This window comes from Rhododendron vialii, chromosome 1a (assembly GCF_030253575.1).
Source record: "Rhododendron vialii isolate Sample 1 chromosome 1a, ASM3025357v1".
In the NCBI taxonomy this organism is placed as follows: Eukaryota; Viridiplantae; Streptophyta; class Magnoliopsida; order Ericales; family Ericaceae; genus Rhododendron; species Rhododendron vialii.
The window spans coordinates 37,389,239-37,409,538 of NC_080557.1; the positions used below are offsets into that span (position 1 = coordinate 37,389,239).

The 20,300-nt window shown below is 39.2% G+C and overlaps 3 protein-coding genes across 3 annotated transcripts; 1 reads left to right on the plus strand and 2 right to left on the minus strand.

The window, feature by feature from the left end:
* Positions 1–469: 469 nt before the first annotated feature.
* Positions 470–6,580, minus strand: LOC131298242 (protein PATRONUS 2). Its single transcript, XM_058323640.1, has 5 exons — positions 6,443–6,580; positions 2,740–2,876; positions 1,909–2,169; positions 900–943; positions 470–796 (listed from the first exon to the last, which is right to left on the minus strand). The coding sequence occupies exons 2-5, from the start codon at positions 2,804–2,806 to the stop codon at positions 611–613; spliced, it is 558 nt and encodes a 185-aa protein (XP_058179623.1). The 5' UTR covers positions 2,807–2,876; positions 6,443–6,580; the 3' UTR covers positions 470–610.
* A 2,087-nt stretch (positions 6,581–8,667) lies between these two features.
* Positions 8,668–13,742, plus strand: LOC131298080 (cytochrome P450 94A1-like). The gene is made up of 3 exons (XM_058323407.1): positions 8,668–9,528; positions 11,991–12,415; positions 12,676–13,742. Exons 1-3 carry the CDS (start codon positions 8,960–8,962, stop codon positions 13,293–13,295), a joined length of 1,614 nt encoding a protein of 537 aa, XP_058179390.1. The 5' UTR covers positions 8,668–8,959; the 3' UTR covers positions 13,296–13,742.
* Positions 13,743–14,649: 907 nt separating this feature from the next.
* LOC131298398 (uncharacterized) lies at positions 14,650–19,645 on the minus strand. The gene is made up of 3 exons (XM_058323880.1): positions 19,425–19,645; positions 18,323–18,360; positions 14,650–14,900 (listed from the first exon to the last, which is right to left on the minus strand). Exons 1-3 carry the CDS (start codon positions 19,495–19,497, stop codon positions 14,787–14,789), a joined length of 225 nt encoding a protein of 74 aa, XP_058179863.1. The 5' UTR covers positions 19,498–19,645; the 3' UTR covers positions 14,650–14,786.
* Between the last annotated feature and the right edge of the window lie 655 nt (positions 19,646–20,300).

Consider the following 20,300-nt stretch of genomic DNA (forward strand, 5'->3'; position numbering starts at 1 on the left):
GGGTTGAAACATGACTTTGGTACCATCGGAACAACTTTGCAAAATTTCACAAACTACTATGGTAACAAATCAAAAAATAGCTTCACTTTAAGAAAATTGGCTCAAACCATTAGATATGCTCTTAGAGCATCCATATCAAACCCAATTGGCAATGGTAAAAAGGGTTGTTACCCGAACTCTTATACTTTGGAGTCATAATTATCCGACGTGAACAAGCTCTACCACAAATGAGATAGAAACCAAAAAAAATGAAGTACTGACAAATAAACATGTAAGAGCAAAATGCAAGGTTGTTGATTTGGCAGTTGTTCATTTATGCTTTTGAAAAGCCGAAGTCCCCATTTCCCTTAAATCGTCCCCTTCTGCAACCAAACATTCACAAATCCTCAAGAAACAAGAAACTATCAACTTAAAATTCAGATCTTGCTCTTACAAACGAGGAAAATGTATCTTCAAATGCCATATCAAATGAAAGAAGATTGATGAATTTTCCCATTGAGTGAACGAAAATACATGAAACATCCTTTATAAGAGAAGAATTTGCGATCAGTTCTTCTAAAAGGTGGTCCGAAAAACAAGTAAAGCGAGTAAAGTTTCCACAATCATGTTCTTATTCCTTCAATACAAAGTCAACATGCTCCAGTCCCCACACCAACGGAGAGGAAGGCGGAGAATCAGTTTGAAACGGAGAAGATTGAGGGGAGACCCATTGAGTTGAGACTGATAACCGATCAGAGAACTCGATCATTGGCATCTCCACGGGTTCTGGGTAGCAACGGGGGCTTTCAGGATCCGTCTGAATCACATAATCGCGATACTATGATAAGATACCCTTTCACTGATAAAGAGTAGCTGAAAGTACAAAGAAAGGAAGGATGAAAGTAGGAAAAGAGAAGCACCTTGGCTCGTTTAGACTCGGGATCTTCAACATGAGAAACATCATCTGCAAAGAGAGAGTCACATAGCGACGTATTAGGCACAACTTATAACCTAATACACTGGCAAGTAGCAACGTTGAAGTTAAGGTTTCAAATTTTGGAAGACAGAGAGTTCCCTGGTTAAATATATTGCCATCACCTCTATCATAATCTTTTAAGTTGTGAAATAGATTCAGCATTAAGCTAGTTCGAACAAATACACATGGTTAGGAACTTAGGAATGTTGTCATTTCCCCGCTCAAGCACAAATAAAGTTACCACCATCTTGATTAAGAATTTTCAAAAGGCTTATCTTATCTGGTATAATTTCCAGAAATGGGACTTCCAAATGTTTCCTTTGAGAGTAAGAATTTTCGGATATAAAACAGGAGGTTTTATTACAGTGACCTCCACCTCATTGGTTTATCAAATTGCGTTGCCCTCCACAGTCAGAGCTGTCTCCTTGGTGGCATCAATGGCAAAACAAAAATACAATGTACCCTTATGTTACAGAAAAGAGGTAAAATATGAAAGATTGGAAAAGACAAATATGCTTAATATCGGCACTACAACCTATGTGGACAAAGAGAAGTTCAGCCTCACTAAAGAAGTTCAGCCTCACTAATGAATCCCATCTATATCCAATCGACCCTTACCACATCGCTTTGCCTTGAAAGAAAGGCAATTATAGTGCACCAAATCAAATTCCCACCCTCTTCTCCTCTCTCATCCTGGGGGCGACCTTCTTTTGTTTCTCACTCGTCCTTTCCTCCCATTTGACCTCCACCGCCACCCACGTCACAACACCGCCTCCACCTGGCTAAACTCATTGTAGTGCTACCGAAGATGCAGACAGACACATCTTTGTAGATACACATACTTAGTGCAAGAACATTTCATAGATGCTTTTACTTGATCAATTAGAAATTTCATAATTTAAGAACATCTTTAAGTGAACGGTATCACATATTGAGAAGTAGGAATAAATTACCATGTCCTGGAAGAACTGTATCCCAGAAACAAGGCTCCTTTCCTTTTAGTTGTGCCTCAATGCACCTCTTATGATCATGCAAAAACCTTTCCTCTGCAATATTAAACTCCTCCTTAAGTAAAGTCGGTTTCTTTGATGATGCTTCATGACGAACGGATGGCTTGTTTGTAATGTCATTGAGGGCTTTACGGCTTCCAAACCCAGTCCCAGCTTTCTTGCCAGTAGGTTTAGAACTCCTGGTTGCTCCATCAGCCACAAGGTCTGCATAATCATGTGAAATACATCTTTCATGGTTATTGAGCGAGATAAAAGTTCGGGAATGATTTGAGCCCATGGCAGGGCTAGGATTTAGATTAGGCGGTGACCCATGATAGAAGGAAGAACATTTCAACAACCAATTTTGTTGATTCCTTACACAAAAGTAGAAAAGATTTCAACTTCTAATATCTTTATATTTCATACTCAAAAAGAAGCATGTACACATTTGTTGATATTGATCATGCTTCAAAACAGAGCGAAATCAGTTTAACAATCTATCAAAGTGGAAGAATATGTGAGCCATATCTCTACACAATGGATCAAAGTATTTTTTCTTTTTTTAAAATAAAAGTGGCGGGGGTCAGGCCCCAGCCCTCAACACCTCCGCCGGTGCCACTGCACCAAAGTCACTTCAATAACCACGTGCTCAAGGGTAGATATTGAGAACATTTTAAACTATCCACGTAACAGTTATGCGACATCTCATGTAGGGGCTTCCATAAATTTTCACCCCGACGGTGTCAAATGTGCAAGTGGGAATCAATAATAAGGATAATATAGACAGAAACATACCTTTCTGATGCATGCTGAAGTTTTCATTTTGAATAATCAGCCGCCCTTGAGGGAGGTGACTCGCCATACTGCTTTTGTTGGGAATGCACAGACTTAAAAGCAAGCTCTATAGTGCAATTTTGTTGAGAGAGAAACTCCTGCAACATACAACGAGTGTAAGCCAAATATCTTCAAAGAATGACATGGTTGTCCATCTACAAATTAGATTGACAAAAGAGGAAAAAGTTACAACTCACAAATAAAAGACTAAAAGAAAGAGTCGTGCAGAAAAGGGGGGGAAGCTCGAATGGTTTTTGTTGGATTGGAATTTTTTTGATGGGAATTTTAGGTGTTAGGTTTCTTACTACTAGGATTTTGTTTTATTCGATACCCATATTTATGAAAATTTACAAGTTTTACTACCCACCAATTAACTCAAATGTATAAAGTTCACCATTTGAGGCTTCTTCATGCGTTATTTACGTAATACACAGGAGTTGTTTTTTTGTACGTTCATCACAAAATATTTCTAGATCCCAATACACCCAATGCCAGATAGCTGCCAAGAAGCACAAGCCAGAAAAAACAATATGTGCCCCGGCCACTACTCCGTAACTCCAAAATCCCAGATTCGTGATAGTCCACCCTGTGATACTCCAACCGCCCCATGAATTGGTTATTCCAAAACGAGTCATGAAAGGTATAACGAACATACCCTATCTCCACATTGGATCAAGAACAAGTTCAAAGGGATAATCCGGGGTCTCACCGTCTAGCCGTTGGTACTCTGCATCTTCATGGAGAATTCAATTTTGCCGGGTCCGTGTTGGAGACAGCAAGGCAGTCGTTACGCCCTATGTAGCACCGACACTCCAAAAGGGCGCCGTGTTCACGTATTGGACACAGGGACACGGTGGGGACACGCCCAAATACGTATTGGACACGCCACGTGGCGTGTCCAATAATTTTTATTATTTTTTGATGGGGGACACGCCGGGGACACGGCTGGGGACACGGCCGAGGGTCAAAATGTAATATATATTTTTAAATTTGAGGGGTTAATATGAAATTATTCAAAAATATTTGGGTTAAATTGTAATTATGCCTTTATTTGGACCATGGTAATCTTATACATTCATATAGGACATGTCTTCATCAACAGTGGAAGAAAAGAAAAAATATATGTATATATGTATTTATATATATATTTATTTATTTATTTATACACGTGGCGTGTCCCCCACCGTGTCCATATCCCCATTTTTTTAGAATTGCCGTGTCCCGTGTCCGTATTTGTGTCCGTGCTACATAGGTTACACCTTTTGTGCAGGTCGTTACTTACGCGACAATGAATTTCGCTACCTTAGGACAAAAGGAAGAGGGAACACTTCATGGCCGTGAGGCCTTTCCGCTCGATCCCTCTTTTCAGTCTTGCCCCATCTGTTCTGCCAATTCTAAAAAACCCGGCTTTTTTCACTACCACATAGATTCCACTCATAAGACTGTTATTTATGTAATAAATATGAGTAAAAGACTCATATAGACGTTGAGTATAATGTGTCCTTAATACCAATCATGTGAATAAATTTTCATTGTACTACTTACGCGCCCCATTCTACTCCTCCCTACGTAAGCGCCCAATTCTACTCCTCCCTAAGCTGCTGGAAGGGGGCAGCTCGAGGTTCACGTACATGTTTATCGACAATGGAGCAGTTATACACCACTAAGCCAGGAATTAACCTTAAAAATCTCTAACTTCTAAACAAATTAAGCATGATAATCGTTCATAGAAAATAATAAGCATGATAATCATTAGACAGAAAATAACTTTAGCATGTTAAGTTCCCATGAAATTGAATTTATGAGCTGCACCTAGCAACATGCACGAATTCCAATCTGCACCTAGCAAAGACCCCACAAGTGGAACAAAAGCTTCGGTATAAATCAAATGAGTAACAATTTTTTCTGAGAGATTGACGCATAAAATTTGTATCTCCAAAATGGCACCTTCCCGGAATAGTTGCTCAACATTAACAACTTCCTTCACAGTTCAAAGAAATGAACAAATTGCAATGAGCCGGACACACCCTAGTATGCAATCAGCCATACAGTTCCTTCCCATGCCATGATGCTTTAAGTCAGGCAACGCTGAGGAAGCCATTCCATACAACCCCCTCCGTTTGTTGGAATTGGTTCTCTGATTCACAGGTTACTTTTCCTCTCCAAGCATAATCAAATAGGGAAACATAAGGTACCGACATGTCATGCATGCATTACTTAAACTGGTAAATGATAAAATCTCTCCAAATTCAGATGACTAAATGTTGGTTTCCAGTCATCTTAAACAGCACTTGTGCTTGCAATGCAACTACTAGCTAGCTTCCAACTGATGAATTTTGAAGAAAAGTATGTTCACGTAAATCACAAATCAAAAAGACAAGACTTGTGAAAAACAACATAGATATCAAAAGATCATAGTCATAAGCAATTAAAATCAGTGTTCTAAAAGTCAGCCGCCTAGGCACTAGGCGGTGGCCCAACCCCTAGATTAGGCAGCCGACCACTCGGTGCCTAGTCCCCCACCTAGGAGCCATGCACCTCTTTTCTGCCTGTCTAGAGCCTAGCGATTTTTATAACATTGATTGGAATAATTCCAATATGATACTAATAACACCTTTGATCTAAGCATAATTTCAAAAGCTGCACAAATTAGTATCCCAGTATAGAATTGTACAACCTACGCTGGTATTGGTTTGATACTTAGTGCCAACTAACTTTATAGTGCAGGTCAACAAGACAATAAGAATAATAAGGCAAGTAACAACATACAAATGAGAGTAGAACATACAATTTTCCATAAAGCAGAAATTACTCAATTGAAAGGAGATCGATTCTTATCACAAGTTATGTAAAAACATTTTTTCTTGGCTTTTCGCTGCAAGAACAGCATCAGGCACACAGTGAAAGCAGTCAAAACACCATACAATATAAGTACATGCTAGTGGACTGAGAGCATCTCCAACCCAATTCATCATTTTGGAGACTCAAAATAAATGTTTAACAATCAAAAGGTGCATTTAGAATATTATCACTATTCACATACACTCCAAATAGGGGTGGACCAAGGGGGGGTGCAAGCGAGGGCCCAGGTCCCTGCACACCTCCCAACTATCTCATTATTTCAACTAAATTATATAGGTTTTGTTTGCATAAATTATGAAGGAAGGTCCCTCAAAATTGTGTTATTATTATACGAGGATGATATTTTCTTGTTAAACTATGAATACATGTGATTTGGTCCCCGCAATAAGAATTCTGCGTCCACCACTGACTCCAAAGACCATTGACTGGCCAATCTTGCCCGCACTCTATCCAAGACATGGGTATCCATATATGGAGAATCAAACTTGATTCTTCGCGGAAACAAAGCGAGGTTGGAGGTTTCGCATTCTCCATTTTGAAGAAGAGATTTGAAAAAAATGGAGGCATGGTTTGAGAGGTCTGGTGGATGGCGAAAATACTCTCGACGCATTTAGTACCAAACAGGAAAACCGCAAAAAGAAATTCATACTACTCTTTCTATGACTAGAAAAGGTCGAAAAAGTACTAGACTGCATTGTAACTCGAGATCCCGCTCATAAATTTGAAAATTTTCAAATATTAGCTTCAGCAAATGTTGAATAAGTGTGTGTGTGTGGATGAGAGAGAGAGAGAGAGGAATGACCTGGGATGACGCCGGAGCAGAAGAGGTCCGGCGTCGGCGGCAGTCGTCCGGCGGTCGCTGTGTTCTGGTGAGGCAGTGGGACTGAGTGAGGCGTCGAAGCGAATGGGGCCCCAATTTTTGCAAATCTATTCAATCGGGATCAAATTAACCGGTTCAACAACCAGAACGAGACAGACCGGTTAAGTGACACGTCTTCTTCCAGGACCCCGGTTCATAGCGGTCTTTTTCAGAATGAGCTCACCAGTCACCACCACTTTTTTTAGAGGCAAAATTTTATTAAAAAACGGAAGGAGGGAAAAGGAAATCTAACAAAAAGTCGTACGGTACATCAAATGAGCCAAAGCCTAGCCCCTAAGGTCTAACACGGGAGCCGAAAGATAAAACAATCAAGCTCACCTGGTACCCAAATATACAACAAAACCCAAAAAACAAATAGGCCCAAGAAGACCCGCCTGCCAGACCCAATCCCTCAGAACCCTAACCCGATTCCAAGCCATCGCCGCATAAAACACCGTAGGCATCATGGCTCGAACCAGCACCACCACCTAACTGCCTCGCCGTAAAGCAGATCTGGTCACACCCAATTGTATATGACCAGCGATAGGAAGGAGCCCAACACAGGGACAGAGGGAAAGGGGGGCACGTGCTCCTACTCGAAACTAAAATAATTTTGTTATATTTTCGTATATTTTGCATAACTATGAAATTAAGTGTGATATTACACATAAACAAGTGCATATATTTTGAAAATATACATATAAAATTAGTTTTATGTTTCAATTTCGTTATATTGTGCATTTATACTTGTTGATTTTCGAATTATTTGTCTACTTGGATCGATTCCTTTTTAATTGTATTTATTTTTAACCGTCTAAGAGCAATATTTTAAAATAATATCATTAATAAAACTATATCAATCATTCTAAATCTTGTCGATGTTCATGTAAAATATACTCTCAAATTTTGTCTGAGATTTTATGATTATTTTTACATAATTTAAGTAAAAATATGTGTTATATATTTTTGTAGTTTGTATTGCATGCTTTAATTATGTAATGATCTTATTGTGGTTAACTAGAAAAATAAATTTTTGCCACTATAATTAACAAGGTGCCTCACTAAACGACATTTCTGAATCCGTTCCTGACCCAACAGACCTACCAAGGTAAAGCACATGGCCTACGACGACAGAAGGAAACAGAGATAGAGTAGTGGGAAATTAAAAACTGTTGCCAACCACCACCTCCCACGAACCCATTCATTGCAAGGAAAGTGGTACAATACACACCCCTTATTTGGGTGTGTATCATATGCACCCTTATTAAAATACACTAAAATGTTATGATTATCAAAATGTTATGAATCTATTGCTAAAAAGTTACAAATCATATTGATAAAAAGCTACGAATTTTTAGTATAAAAGTTACGATACGAAATAAAATGTTATGAATGACCGGTTCTACAAGAAATTTTTTATGAGGTGGCACAATATGAACCATACAATAGGTGCATATGGTACACACCTTAAAGGGGTGTGTATTGAAGACTTTCTCTCATTTTTGTAATCATACATTCATGTGAAACCCACAGCTACTAATAAGGAGTGGCGGAGCTAAGAAAATAAGTTGAATGGGGCCGAACAGTGAAAGAAATTTTGATTCAATGATTTTTCAAGATGAAATTTATGTTGTGTTTGGATGAGTTTTTGAAAAAATTTTGAGAATTTTTGTAAGAGAGTAATGATTGGAGTAGAGATAATGAGTAGAGAGAGAGAGAAATAAGAATAACAATTGAAGATATGGGTAATGAATGGAAAGTAATAATTGAAAGTAAGTGGTATTTTTTGAAAAATACTTTTCAAAACGTGAAATGAACAAGGCTCCTAGTCATTCAAGTTTTTACGGAACGATTTTGATGAATTGAATAATTAATCTTGAGTATTATTGCTATCATATCATTCGACAACACTTGCGAGCTTGTTCGTTTTGGTATTTGGAATTTTGGATTCTCTCGTAGCGTACAATCCCTAATAAATTTTCTTTAAATCATTACTTGCATTTCTCTCTCCACTTATTATCCAAAATCTAAATACCAAAATGAACAATCTCACAGTATCATTACCGTACAGTATCATTTAGTGTGCTCGAAATGAAATGAAATTGAGTGAAATTAGAGCTCGACTCAATAACCAAACGAGTCGAGCTAAGCCTCGAGCCGCTCGTGAATAGCTCAATTGGTTTATAGTCTATCTGTATTTGAATATGAGTACTACAATACTTGAATTGATACATTAAATACACAAGTTAGGCGTATCATCTCAATCAGTTTGACTTCTTCATTTGTTCTTAGAAATCCTAATTCTAATGCTGTTGATCACTCCCAAATCAGTACAAGAACCATAGTTGGCCATTCCACCACCACCACCACAATTCCTTTCTCCGTCCTCCATCTTCTTCCATTTCCTCTCTCAACATCCACCACCTGACCACCACCACCCACAAACCAAAAACCCCAAAAATGCCAGAGTACCTCACCCCTTCTCTCCCCCTCCTTCCCCTCCCCCTCCTGAGCCTCCTGGCCCTCCTCTCTCTCCTCCTCCTCTACTTCCTCTCCCACACCACCACCACCACCACCAAAAGAAACCCATGCCCCGAATCCCACCCCATCCTCGGCAACCTCCTCTCCTTCTTCCGCAACCGCCACCGCTTCCACGACTGGGTCACCCACCTCCTCTCCACCACCACCACCACCATCCAAGTCAACGGCCTCCTCGGCCTCTCCCACGGCGTCTGCACCGCCGACCCCGCCGTCGTCGACCACCTCCTCCGCTCCAACTTCGCCAACTACGTCAAGGGCTCCCGGTTCAGCTCCGTCCTCCACGAGCTCCTCGGCCTCGGCATCTTCAACGTCGACGCCCACCTCTGGACGGCCCAGCGCAAGATTGCCAGCCACGAGTTCAACACCAAGTCGCTCAAGCAGTTCGTGTCCGATACGGTTCAGTCACATCTCTCACACCGGTTGATTCCGGTTCTCTCGGAGGCGTGCGATGGTGGGCTAACCGTCGATTTGCAAGAAGTTTTCCGAAGGTATTTCTTCGCATTTTCAATAGGACCCGTTTGCAGTTCAACTGCAAAGAGACCTCTGCCTGTTACATCCAACCGTTCAATGATTTAGATTTTAGAAAGCCTTTTTCCGAAATTTTTCTTTTTAAAATCTGAACCATTAAATCTATTTTTGAACGGCTAAAATCACACAATTGGCTGTCTGCAATCCAACCTTACCTGAAGGATAGGCAGATTCTTTTTTTTTTAGAGAAATCGAGAGAATAATTTCACTTACCAAACTCACTTAAGAGATTCTTTTTCATCGTACAATTCTTGTGGTTTTCTCTAGTGGGGTCCATGAGCTGTTTGTTTACGTTATCTTGTTTTTGTTGATTGCAAATTGTGGTGAACTAATTCGAAATTACTCCCAATTGGAGTAATTGAAAACCCGTATAATTTTGACTACGCTGTACATTTTCTGAAATATGTGATGTGATAAATTTCACTTTTGTGAATAAAAAAAGGTTACTTCTAGTAGGAGTTAATTGAAAAAACCAGCATCATTGGGACCGTGGTAGACTGAGGTACGAACTTGCTGTTATATCGTATAACTCACTACGCACCTCCGTTGGAATTGTTCGTGCCTATGGCACTTGTTAGTTAGTGACTCAAACACTAAATTAATTCATTAGTGTGTAGTATGTGATGCTCTTCTTAGTGGCACGAAAGAGAATTATCCGTGCTAGAAAGAACTATCAATTTGCTTATGGAATCCCAATAAATGCCAAGTAAAAAAGTTAAAAAAACACTATTATCCCCACCACATACATTAAACCCATTTGCAATGAAAGAACATATTAGAACCCATAAATCAAAAACCTCAATGTAATTTTAATCACTAACAGTTATCAAACGCCATAAACTAACAATATAAAGAGGAAAAAAAAATAGTTTGGACCTTGAAAAAAAAAGGCTATCGAAAAAAGTTACAGAAAACTCAGGCTTTGATTGAAATACCTCAGTATAAGTGATCATTGGAGGCATAGTATTTGACCGTGCCTACGGGACTACCCACCCCGATTGGAATTGACTCAATTTGCTGAAAATTATGTACATATAGAGTTATTATTCTGAAGTTCAATTTCTATCAAGATTTGTATCAATTTCTACCTATGTAGGTACGGGCTACCCAATGATAACAGAAAAATGAAAGGAGAAAAAGAATAAAAAGGGTCTGAAAACACATGGATCTGAGCGCGGACTACACTACTAAACTATCATTCAAAACAAAACGTCAAGAGGAGTCAAAATAACAAAACTTGATTATGTGTAACATTTAACAACACACCCACCCACCCTCACCAAAAAAATCACCCAAATTTCTTGAACACTCGGAACAGGCACAAATTCCACTCGGAACAGTAGTTAGATTGAAATTTAAACACTTCTTGCATCTTGGAAAGAAACAGACACCAAAAACTCCCAAAAAGAATTCCAGAGGAATGTTTCACATGGCTTTCAAAAAATGGTTTCTTTATTAGACCCATTACCTTTACTTTCACGGAGCTTTCTTGGCCTAGCTTTCACACAACTTTCTTCAACCAGTTTTGTCAGAATAAATCAAAAATCCCAAAGGAATATATATATATATATAATCGAAAGGAATGTTTATTGCCTAACTTTCGACGGAATTTGTAGACCTCGGTGGGGATTCGAAAGATGACAGGAGAGACCTCGGTGGGGATTCGAAAGATGACAGGAGAGAGAGAGAGAGAGAGAGAGAGAGAGAGAGAGAGAGAGAGAGAGAGAGAGAGAGAGAGAGCCCAAACGACAAGAGCTGAAATTTTTATTTTTTATTTTATTATGCCAACGACAGAAGCTGGTAAAAAGAAGAGATGGCATTTTTGTGAAATATTTGAAAGTTTTTGGGCACATTCTTAAGAGAATTGAAGAGCACATATCAACCCTTGGATCGAACAAATTTGAGCCGTTGCAACAACTTGTCCCCCACCCTTCTGTTTTATAATAGAGATGAATTTTTCTTGAATGAGTTGAGAAATAGTAGTTGAGTGCTGGTAATGTGCAATCAAACGGGCCTCATTAGCGTACAAGGTCGTTTTAAACATGTGATTGCCCGAGCGAGAATAGTACTGAATACTCCATAGGTGCTCTGCATTAGAAGTGTGATTGTATTGAACATGGCAAGGGAGGTCATTTTCAGCTTTCAGATATACTAGTAACAATCGGTAGATGTGTTATTAGTAATCCTTTCATTATCAGGCATTACTCTTCTTTGGGATTATATATACGCTCATTGTAAGGCCTATCAATCAATGAGGAACTTGGAACACTTGTCGTGGCTCTCAAATTTCATGCCATGTATCTCTAATTTAAGTTTTCGCTATTGTATCTTTTTTATGTTGACTTGATCCAGAGAGTACTTTCTTATCGATCTTGTGTTTTCTTATGATTTCAATGGTTTTTGAATCTAAATCCTGGAACAGGTTTGCTTTCGACAATGTGTGTAATGTAGCGTTTGGTGTGGACCCCGGATGGCTAGACACAAACAGGACGAAGACTGCCAGTAATTCGGTGAATGCGTCATTCGTTCAGGCATTTGATTATGCAGTGGAGCTAACTTCAGACAGGTTCATGACACCTGTGCCTGCGGTGTGGAAGATTAAGAGGTTTCTCAACATTGGGAGCGAGAGAAAATTCAAAGAAGCTATTGCTGTCATCGATGATTTTGCTATGAATATGATCATATCAAAAGAGAGAGAATACGATCAGATCAAAGAAGATAAAGTTCAGGACCACAGCCAAGATTTGCTATCAAGATTTATGTCTTCAACCTCGAGTTTTGGATTTCGTGATCAAGATGAGAGGAGGAAGTTCCTGAGAGACATTGTGATAAGCTTCATTCTAGCAGGCATGACAACCGAAATCTCAAGACATAACGGATGAAGTCTTCGAACACGTGCTCTACTGATTGTTTATGCGTTTCTTTTTCCTGATACTTTCTTTGTGTTATACATGTTCTAGGACATCCTCCTATATACATATAGATCTTGAAATTCAGATTAGGTCATTGTAAATGGTTTTAAAATGGATTGATTACTTGGGTCTAAAACTACCGAATACTTAGCTTAGGGGAAATTGTTTAGTTACCAGTGATACTTTTGTTTGCAGGTAAGGATTCGACCTCAACAGCATTGACTTGGTTCTTTTGGTTGATTGCCGGCCACTCTCAGTGTGAGCGACTGATCTATGGCGAGTTAGCAGCAGCAGTTAAAGCATCGCCGGCAGGTTTGCCTACTGATTTCAGTTATGATGAACTGAAGAAGCTAAATTACTTGCATGCTGCGTTATCAGAGTCACTCCGGCTGTTTCCACCGGTGCCAATCAATTCTAGATTGGCTCTGGCGGATGATATTTTACCTGATGGGACCTACGTGGGCAAGGGGTGGTATGCCGATTACTCAGCTTATGCAATGGCTAGGATGGAGAAGCTGTGGGGACCAGATTGCAGGGAGTTCAAGCCGGAGAGATGGTTGAACATTGATGGGGTTTTTCAGCCATCGGATCAGTTCAAGTTTCCCGTGTTCCATAGTGGACCTAGAATGTGTTTAGGGAAGGATATGGCTTATTTGCAGATGAAGTCTATTGCTGCGGCTGTGATGTATGAGTTTGAGATTGAGGTCGTTGATGGAGGTGGTGATACACGGAAGATGATAGACCCGCCTTACACGTTGTCTCTTCTACTAAAGATGAGAGGGGGGTTGCCTGTTCGGATGAAGAGGAGGCCATAGCCCAACCACCACCCTTCTGTTGGTCGATGGCTCGATGCCAAGTTAACTCGTTAGAGACTTTCCTGTAAGATAACGACAGCACTGCATGCTTCACAAATTCGCGAACACTTAACGCGCGATAGTGTGTCCCATATTTACCTATTCCTACCAGTTAAGACATGCTTTAGCAAGCGTTTTTAATCAGCGCACTGGAGATGCTCTTAGGGAGTAGAAATATCGCTGTCACGTAAAATGTCATATAGGATAAGCAAATGTTGTGCTCTGTCATTTGGTCCCCACCCTAGTTCTTTCAATGTTCTTAAGTTATGTGATGTAAGAGGTCCTTTTGTCAATGTGATGAGATATTGGAACCCCAGTCCTGTATGCTATGCATCTTGTGACCTAACAATGTGAGTATGTCTGTGCTGCAATATTTCTATTAAATAAGACGGCATCGTTTTTCCGATATTCATGGTGCTTCCACAAGATTTGCCCATATTTAACAGCCATTTCTTCGCTTTTAGCACCGTCTGGATTTGGTATTCTGCATTCACCTGGGTTAATTGATGGAAATCCATATGAAATGGTAAATATGGGAAGCCTAATTTGGTGCAGAAATGACAACAAATTTATTGTAGAATGTGAAAATCACTAGGCTGTTTTTCAGTCTAAATTACATACTTGCAAGTCTAAACTGGTTTTGAAAGGAGGATGATTGGTTATGGACCGTCATGTTCCCAACAGCTGGCCCATTTCGATGATTGAAATTGTTCACTTTTCAGATCTTGTCGAGACGGCAAATCTTGTCAAAAGTCATGTTGATCGAATGTCATTTAATATGATTTTAGATAACATTTATGTTATAGGTTAAATGAGTTGTAATCCCAAATTGCATCCTTCATTTTTCCTCAACATACATGTGCTTTGAAATTCTACCAAACAATATACGATTAACTTAATTTTTGCCATGATTAATGGTCTCGACAACATCTTAAAGTAAACAGTTTCGATCATCAAAGTGCACCCGCAAAAGTGGGCCTACCGGAGTCTGTGGCATAGAGACGTCTGGTGCAAAATTTGAGCACAGTGTTGCTACTACAGATTTTGACTTTCACCGGTCATACAACACTAGGGTACTATAACCTTGTCACTTAACGTTTCTTAGATTTAATTATGGACAGAAGTCTTTTATCTTCCCATCAACCTGTTCTTAGGCAAGTTTAGTTATGCCTCTGCAGCAAGTATGCAATTTGCAATACAACAAATTACCAAACCTAAAAAACAACACAGAACTCCCACAGCAAGAAACAGATAGGAGCCGATGTTGCAAAAGAACTGCTAAGAACGAAAAGTGCTTCCAAAAGAAGAAAAAGCATCAGAAATTATTATGTTTAGATAATGGCTCATTGCCGAAAAAACATTTCTGTGCAAAATGTCTACAGGCTCATTTAATCCAACCAATTCTTGTAAACAAAACAGAACCAGCTTATACAGAAAATTCAATGGGGAGCTTTAGTAAGACTTCCCACAATGTATCAAGCTGCCAGCACCCAAGAAAAGACCAAAAATGGCGGCACTGCCAAGGGTGGTTTGCCCAATGTACCTGATTTTCAGTAGTCCAGGAACCTGCATTTTTCCAAGTACAAAAAATCACTTACATACATAGACACGGAAGCAAAGAATAAAAAAGGAATTGAAAAAGAACATTTCTATACAAACGTAGTCGAGACATAGACCATCAGATAATTTTATTTAATATGGAGAAGTTACAACTTACACGACTCTGACCAGGTTTAGTTGGATCAAGGTCCAGCCCCAAAACCTCAGATTTTCAACTCACAACAAGAAGAAACTCAAGAATCGACCTGAACCAAGAGGACGGGTCCAACCAAATCTAAAATGCTTAAACCCACAAGGTCACTGGAACGCTTTCTACAGTAGTACCAGTACTATAGCTAGACACAGCTTGAGGAGCTTCTCATGAACCATTGAGGTCTCACTCCCTTCATGTGGACTCAACTCAAGAAACATAATGGCTGCCACATTGAAAGTCTAATTGTATGCATTAAATCTCCCATCCAGATGATATATCAACCCAAGCTTGACTACATTAACATATGCCGATCTTTGCTTAATGGATTCTTCTTACCCCAATGTACGCGTCGACATTTGATATGACAAGGGTAAGCGTATGGATGTGTACTGATCCCAGTATCCAAATTACAAGTCCTCGTTTTAACGAAGTTTGAAGGAGTAGCCCACATATGACCGTGAAGAAAAATTTATAACCTCATACATGGCTAGGAGATAGAAATTCCCTTTTCACCTAAACCGAATTCAATTTCAAGTGCTCTCTTAAAAACCATAGCAAAATAGACCTATTTTATGTAACAAATTGCACGACTTTAACGGTTTAGGATGTATCCATTTTGGCTGCATATCTATACTTCAAGTCTTCAATCCTGCTTTTCGAAAAGGAACTCCGGCTCTAAAAATTTCGTTGCCATCTACTAAAACAACTTAAAATATTTCATAGTAGGCATCGACGTACAAAACATTTGCTAGCCTTCTATATCTCTAAAATAGGGTATCCTAACTGTTCAACCACTATTATATATAACACTCAGGGTTAAGGGAGTTTTGATGCTTCTGCGCCCGTAAAACACCTGATACTAGTACCAGAGTCCATACAACATAGAGCAAAAGTTGTACGACCCTCAAAGCAACCCAATCAAAATTGTTTTGCTGGATCCGAATATTCACTAGCAATAAAACAACGATCTTTGATTTTGACATTAACTGCTTATAGAAATAAATAAAGCAAATAGTGAACTCCGTTTAATATTCATAGAGGCAATAAACAAGTGTATAATAAATGTTCCTGTTACAATCAGAAATCAATAATTGCATGGAATCTTCATGAAGCTGTGACACTCTAGTTTTCACGTTCCTTCACTTAAATCCTAATTTTGATAAAAGCCGATTACAAGGCAACCTGATGAAGAACTGTAGAGTGGGAAATAGATACCAATGCTAGTAGCAAGGGGTCTGGATGAATGCATCTATATCCTTTGCTAGCCTTGATGGAAACAAGATCAACCCATTCCTTACTTTCAAGCAATTATTGCAACATATTACATATCTGTTGGTAGACCTCAAGTACAACAGCATGCCCATTATTTATACCAAAGATTTCCTTCCGTCTAGACTTCTGAAGGCAGATAAGTTCTTAAAGTGGTTCTAGGGACAAAGGTTCAAGTTTCAACAACTTATATATTTATGACCCTTATCTCTATCCGGTCATTAAATCAGGTACAAAAAGAAATTGAAATAAAATCCATACCATTTATGTTCAACTTCTTCTTATATATACGAACCTTACCTCTATCCGGTCGTTAAATCAGGTACGAAAAGAAATTGAAATAAAATCCATACCATTTATGTCCAAATACATTAAGAAATGAAATACTTGTACATGTTCCAGAAAGATGCCCAGGTCATGTTAAAAACAGATACTTGTACATGTTATCTCCACTAGGAACTACAGGAATTTCATTTTTTTGTCTCACAAAAAAATCATTAGTTTGCTTAGAACTACCACAAATGCGTAGTAGGGGTGAGCAAAATCTGAGCAAACAGACCAACCCGGTCCGAACCGAGTTCCCACAGTTGGTTTTGCAACCCTAGACGGTCAGTATCAGGTTCAATATAACCTTTAATATTGGATGCTTGGTCAGCATAGGATGGAGCATTATATAACCAGCATAAACCAGCGATCCGACCGTATAAATTACAAAAATAATAGTAACTCCACATAGCAAGCTCATATTTGATTTTTAAGATTACAAGGATGCTCATATTTGATTCTTAAGATTACAAGGATAAGGTCTTCCAGTTAGATTATCCTACATTGATATAACTTCTTAGATGTTCATCTCCCTCCCTCCCTCTAACTTGGTCTCTCTAATAGATTGAGAACGAAGGCAGTGTAAAAATCGACGAATGGCGGAATCTCTAGTGGTGAGGGTTTTATTTTATCCCCTCCGGTCATATCACTGTCATAAGAAGAGAAGCCATTCCTGTGATAGCTATAGCAGCATGATATCCCTCTCTCAAAATGTTTTTGCAGTTTCTAAGATCTGCCATTTTTTTCCTCCACTCCTCTCCTTCAGATCTATGTTTGAACAGGATATGTGTGGTGCTGGTTCAAAAAATGATCTACTAACCAACTCCGACTGACAGACGGCAACTTCGCAGTTGAGTTCAAAGTAAAGACAGGTCAATAATGGGTGGAGAATTTAGAAACCTAATAGTTTATATTTCGGTGACGGGTCCAAGTCAAACCTGCCTCAGACTGACCTGTGTACACCCTAATGTATGAAATCCCAAATCTGGTTATCGTGTGATTTGGGACTATAGAAATAGACTGCCATATCCGAACAGTTGTATGTAGATGTTTGTGAGCTTAAAACATGAAGTTATGCAAGTAGCCCTGAGCCAACGCCCATCCATACATCCATCACCTTAAGCCAACAGTCACGAGTTTTAGATCTACATTTTATCAGTTGTAGATAGAAAACAAACTAATTCTCTGCTTTAAAATCTCTCCATGTATACCTACTATCTACTACATAAAATTTAATGAGAAACAAACTCAATTTAATTCCAGCTAATTACAAATAACACGCATCCTGTTTCTTACTCTTTACGACATCATTACTACTGAAGACTTCAAAATGATCCTGTCGTGTTAAATTCAATGACCAATTTTCCCCATTATATAACTAGTGAAGCACCAAATATTTAGAAGTGAGAACAAAAGGCAATGCTAGAAATTAATGCAAATATAACATGTACCGTTACGGAAGTTAAAAAATTCCCAAAAGTACTAAGATATATGGGAAAGTGGGAGTATATGTATAACACAACCGCAAGCTAAACATGGAGATCTCTTTCGTGATCAAAGAACTGAAATGGAGTATAGTGACCAATTAATATTATGAACCCGAGAGTGTACTATATAAGGCAAGAATGATTGAAAAGTGTACCTTGTATCTAATAGCCTCATAGGTCCCGTACACAGCACCTGCACAAGAGTCCCCATGTATCAGATACTTGATATATTCCTATGTAACTATGGAAGGAAACCATCTATGGACATACAAATAATAGTACAAAAGAGTCGAACACTTGAACCATAAATTCTAGCATGCAAATCGATTCATGCTAATTTTCTTTCCACAAGGTTATTAAGCCTCATGGCTGCCCTAAGAACAATAATTTGACAGGGTGATGAACATATCAAAATATGACCATTGCTTGTTTTGGATACAAGAGCATGACCCTTGAAATAAGTGGCCTCGGACAGCAGAAATGCATAAAAGGAACGTATCAGTTCATGATCATGGTTTGGTTTTAAAAAAGGCCCACCACTGTTGTGTAACGCCGTTACGCGTTAGTATTGGTGGTTACCACCACCCGACACTCTGATGAACGTTTACTCCCAACCGTGCAGGAAAAAGAAAGTTCTTGTCTTCGGCTGCTGCCTCTATTATGCAACTGTTACACTCCGCAACCATGCCGTCGCCACTGTTACCCTTAAGGTGACCGCAACCGCTATTTAAAACCTCATTCGTAATGGTTATTGTTACTCTGAAAGTACACTTATACAAAAGCTATGGAGAAGAAATTCTATGATTACACCGAATTATAGTGAGATGATATAGCACACACTGCAATCTCCTAATGATATACACCATATTAAGGAACAAAGGAACGCAAAAAGAAAAAGTCTCGATGTTACTGCCCTTATGCAAGTTTATCAAACAAAACAATAAGTAAAGAAATATGGAAATGGGAATCATATGATCGGCCTTTTTTGCAAGAATTTGTTTTAGTCATTTCATAACAATCTCTACAATTCAGGAAGGAATAACAGATTGACACCACCGATTGACATCAGAGAAGCAACTGTTTTGACGTCAGAGAAGCAACTGTTTTCAATTTCAATTAAGGGCACCCAACTTCTGTTCAAACCTAGGGATCATATCCTCAAACTAACTAACTAAAACAACACAGCTAGAAATCAAACAGGGGCAGGGTTAGGGTTAGGGTTTTGGAGGAAGTTGCTGAGAGAGTCAAAAGTTTTACCGACAGCGCCTCCGACAGCACCACCGACTGCTACACCTGCGGTCACTCGAGCCAGACAACCATCCCTTGCCATTGTTTCTATCTCCAAACTCTCTCTCTAAACCCGCTCTCTCTCTCCTCTCTCTCACTCTCCGAGCACTCTCTCCGTATTTATATATAGTACTCGTATGTATAATTTCATCGGTGGCCGTCAAATATACATTAGGAAGGTTTAAGGATAATTCTTGAACCGAAAGTCTCCCCGCTGGCGATCTTTGAACCCCAATATCAAATAAACCGGATTTCTGAACCGGGTTTTTATCAGTTTTTTCATTGCTTACAAATTACAATATAATAAACTTCGGGTTGGTGCTGTGCTGTGCAGTGAGATGCACAGCACCATGTTGCGCACCTCCGAGCCGCTTAGCAACAAATGATCAAGAGACGTTCATTATCGAGATGAGATCCGAGTCGTCGGATGCACGATCCGACGGCTCAGAGGTGCATAGCATGGTACTGCTCACATTACTGCATAAGACCATCCCCAATTCAAATAAATCCGTCATATTTCTATGTTATATTTATTATATCCACCCCATTTAATTTGTTATACCGTCTATACGGAAATTATTCATAGTGAACGTATAGGTCCATGCAGAAGATCATGTGAATCATTTGTGCCAAAAAACTACGTCATTATGACAGGGTGATGTTTGTCATTGTAACGAACAATATTTCTTGGAGGTCAGATCTAAGATTTTCATCACCGGGGACAAAAATTTATCTAGGAGCAAATCAGTGGCATAGTCAAGAATCTATATAAGGGGGCATTTTTTTAACACATTTCAACCAAAAAAATTTGTACTGAGCAATGTTACAATAATAAATAAAACGGTC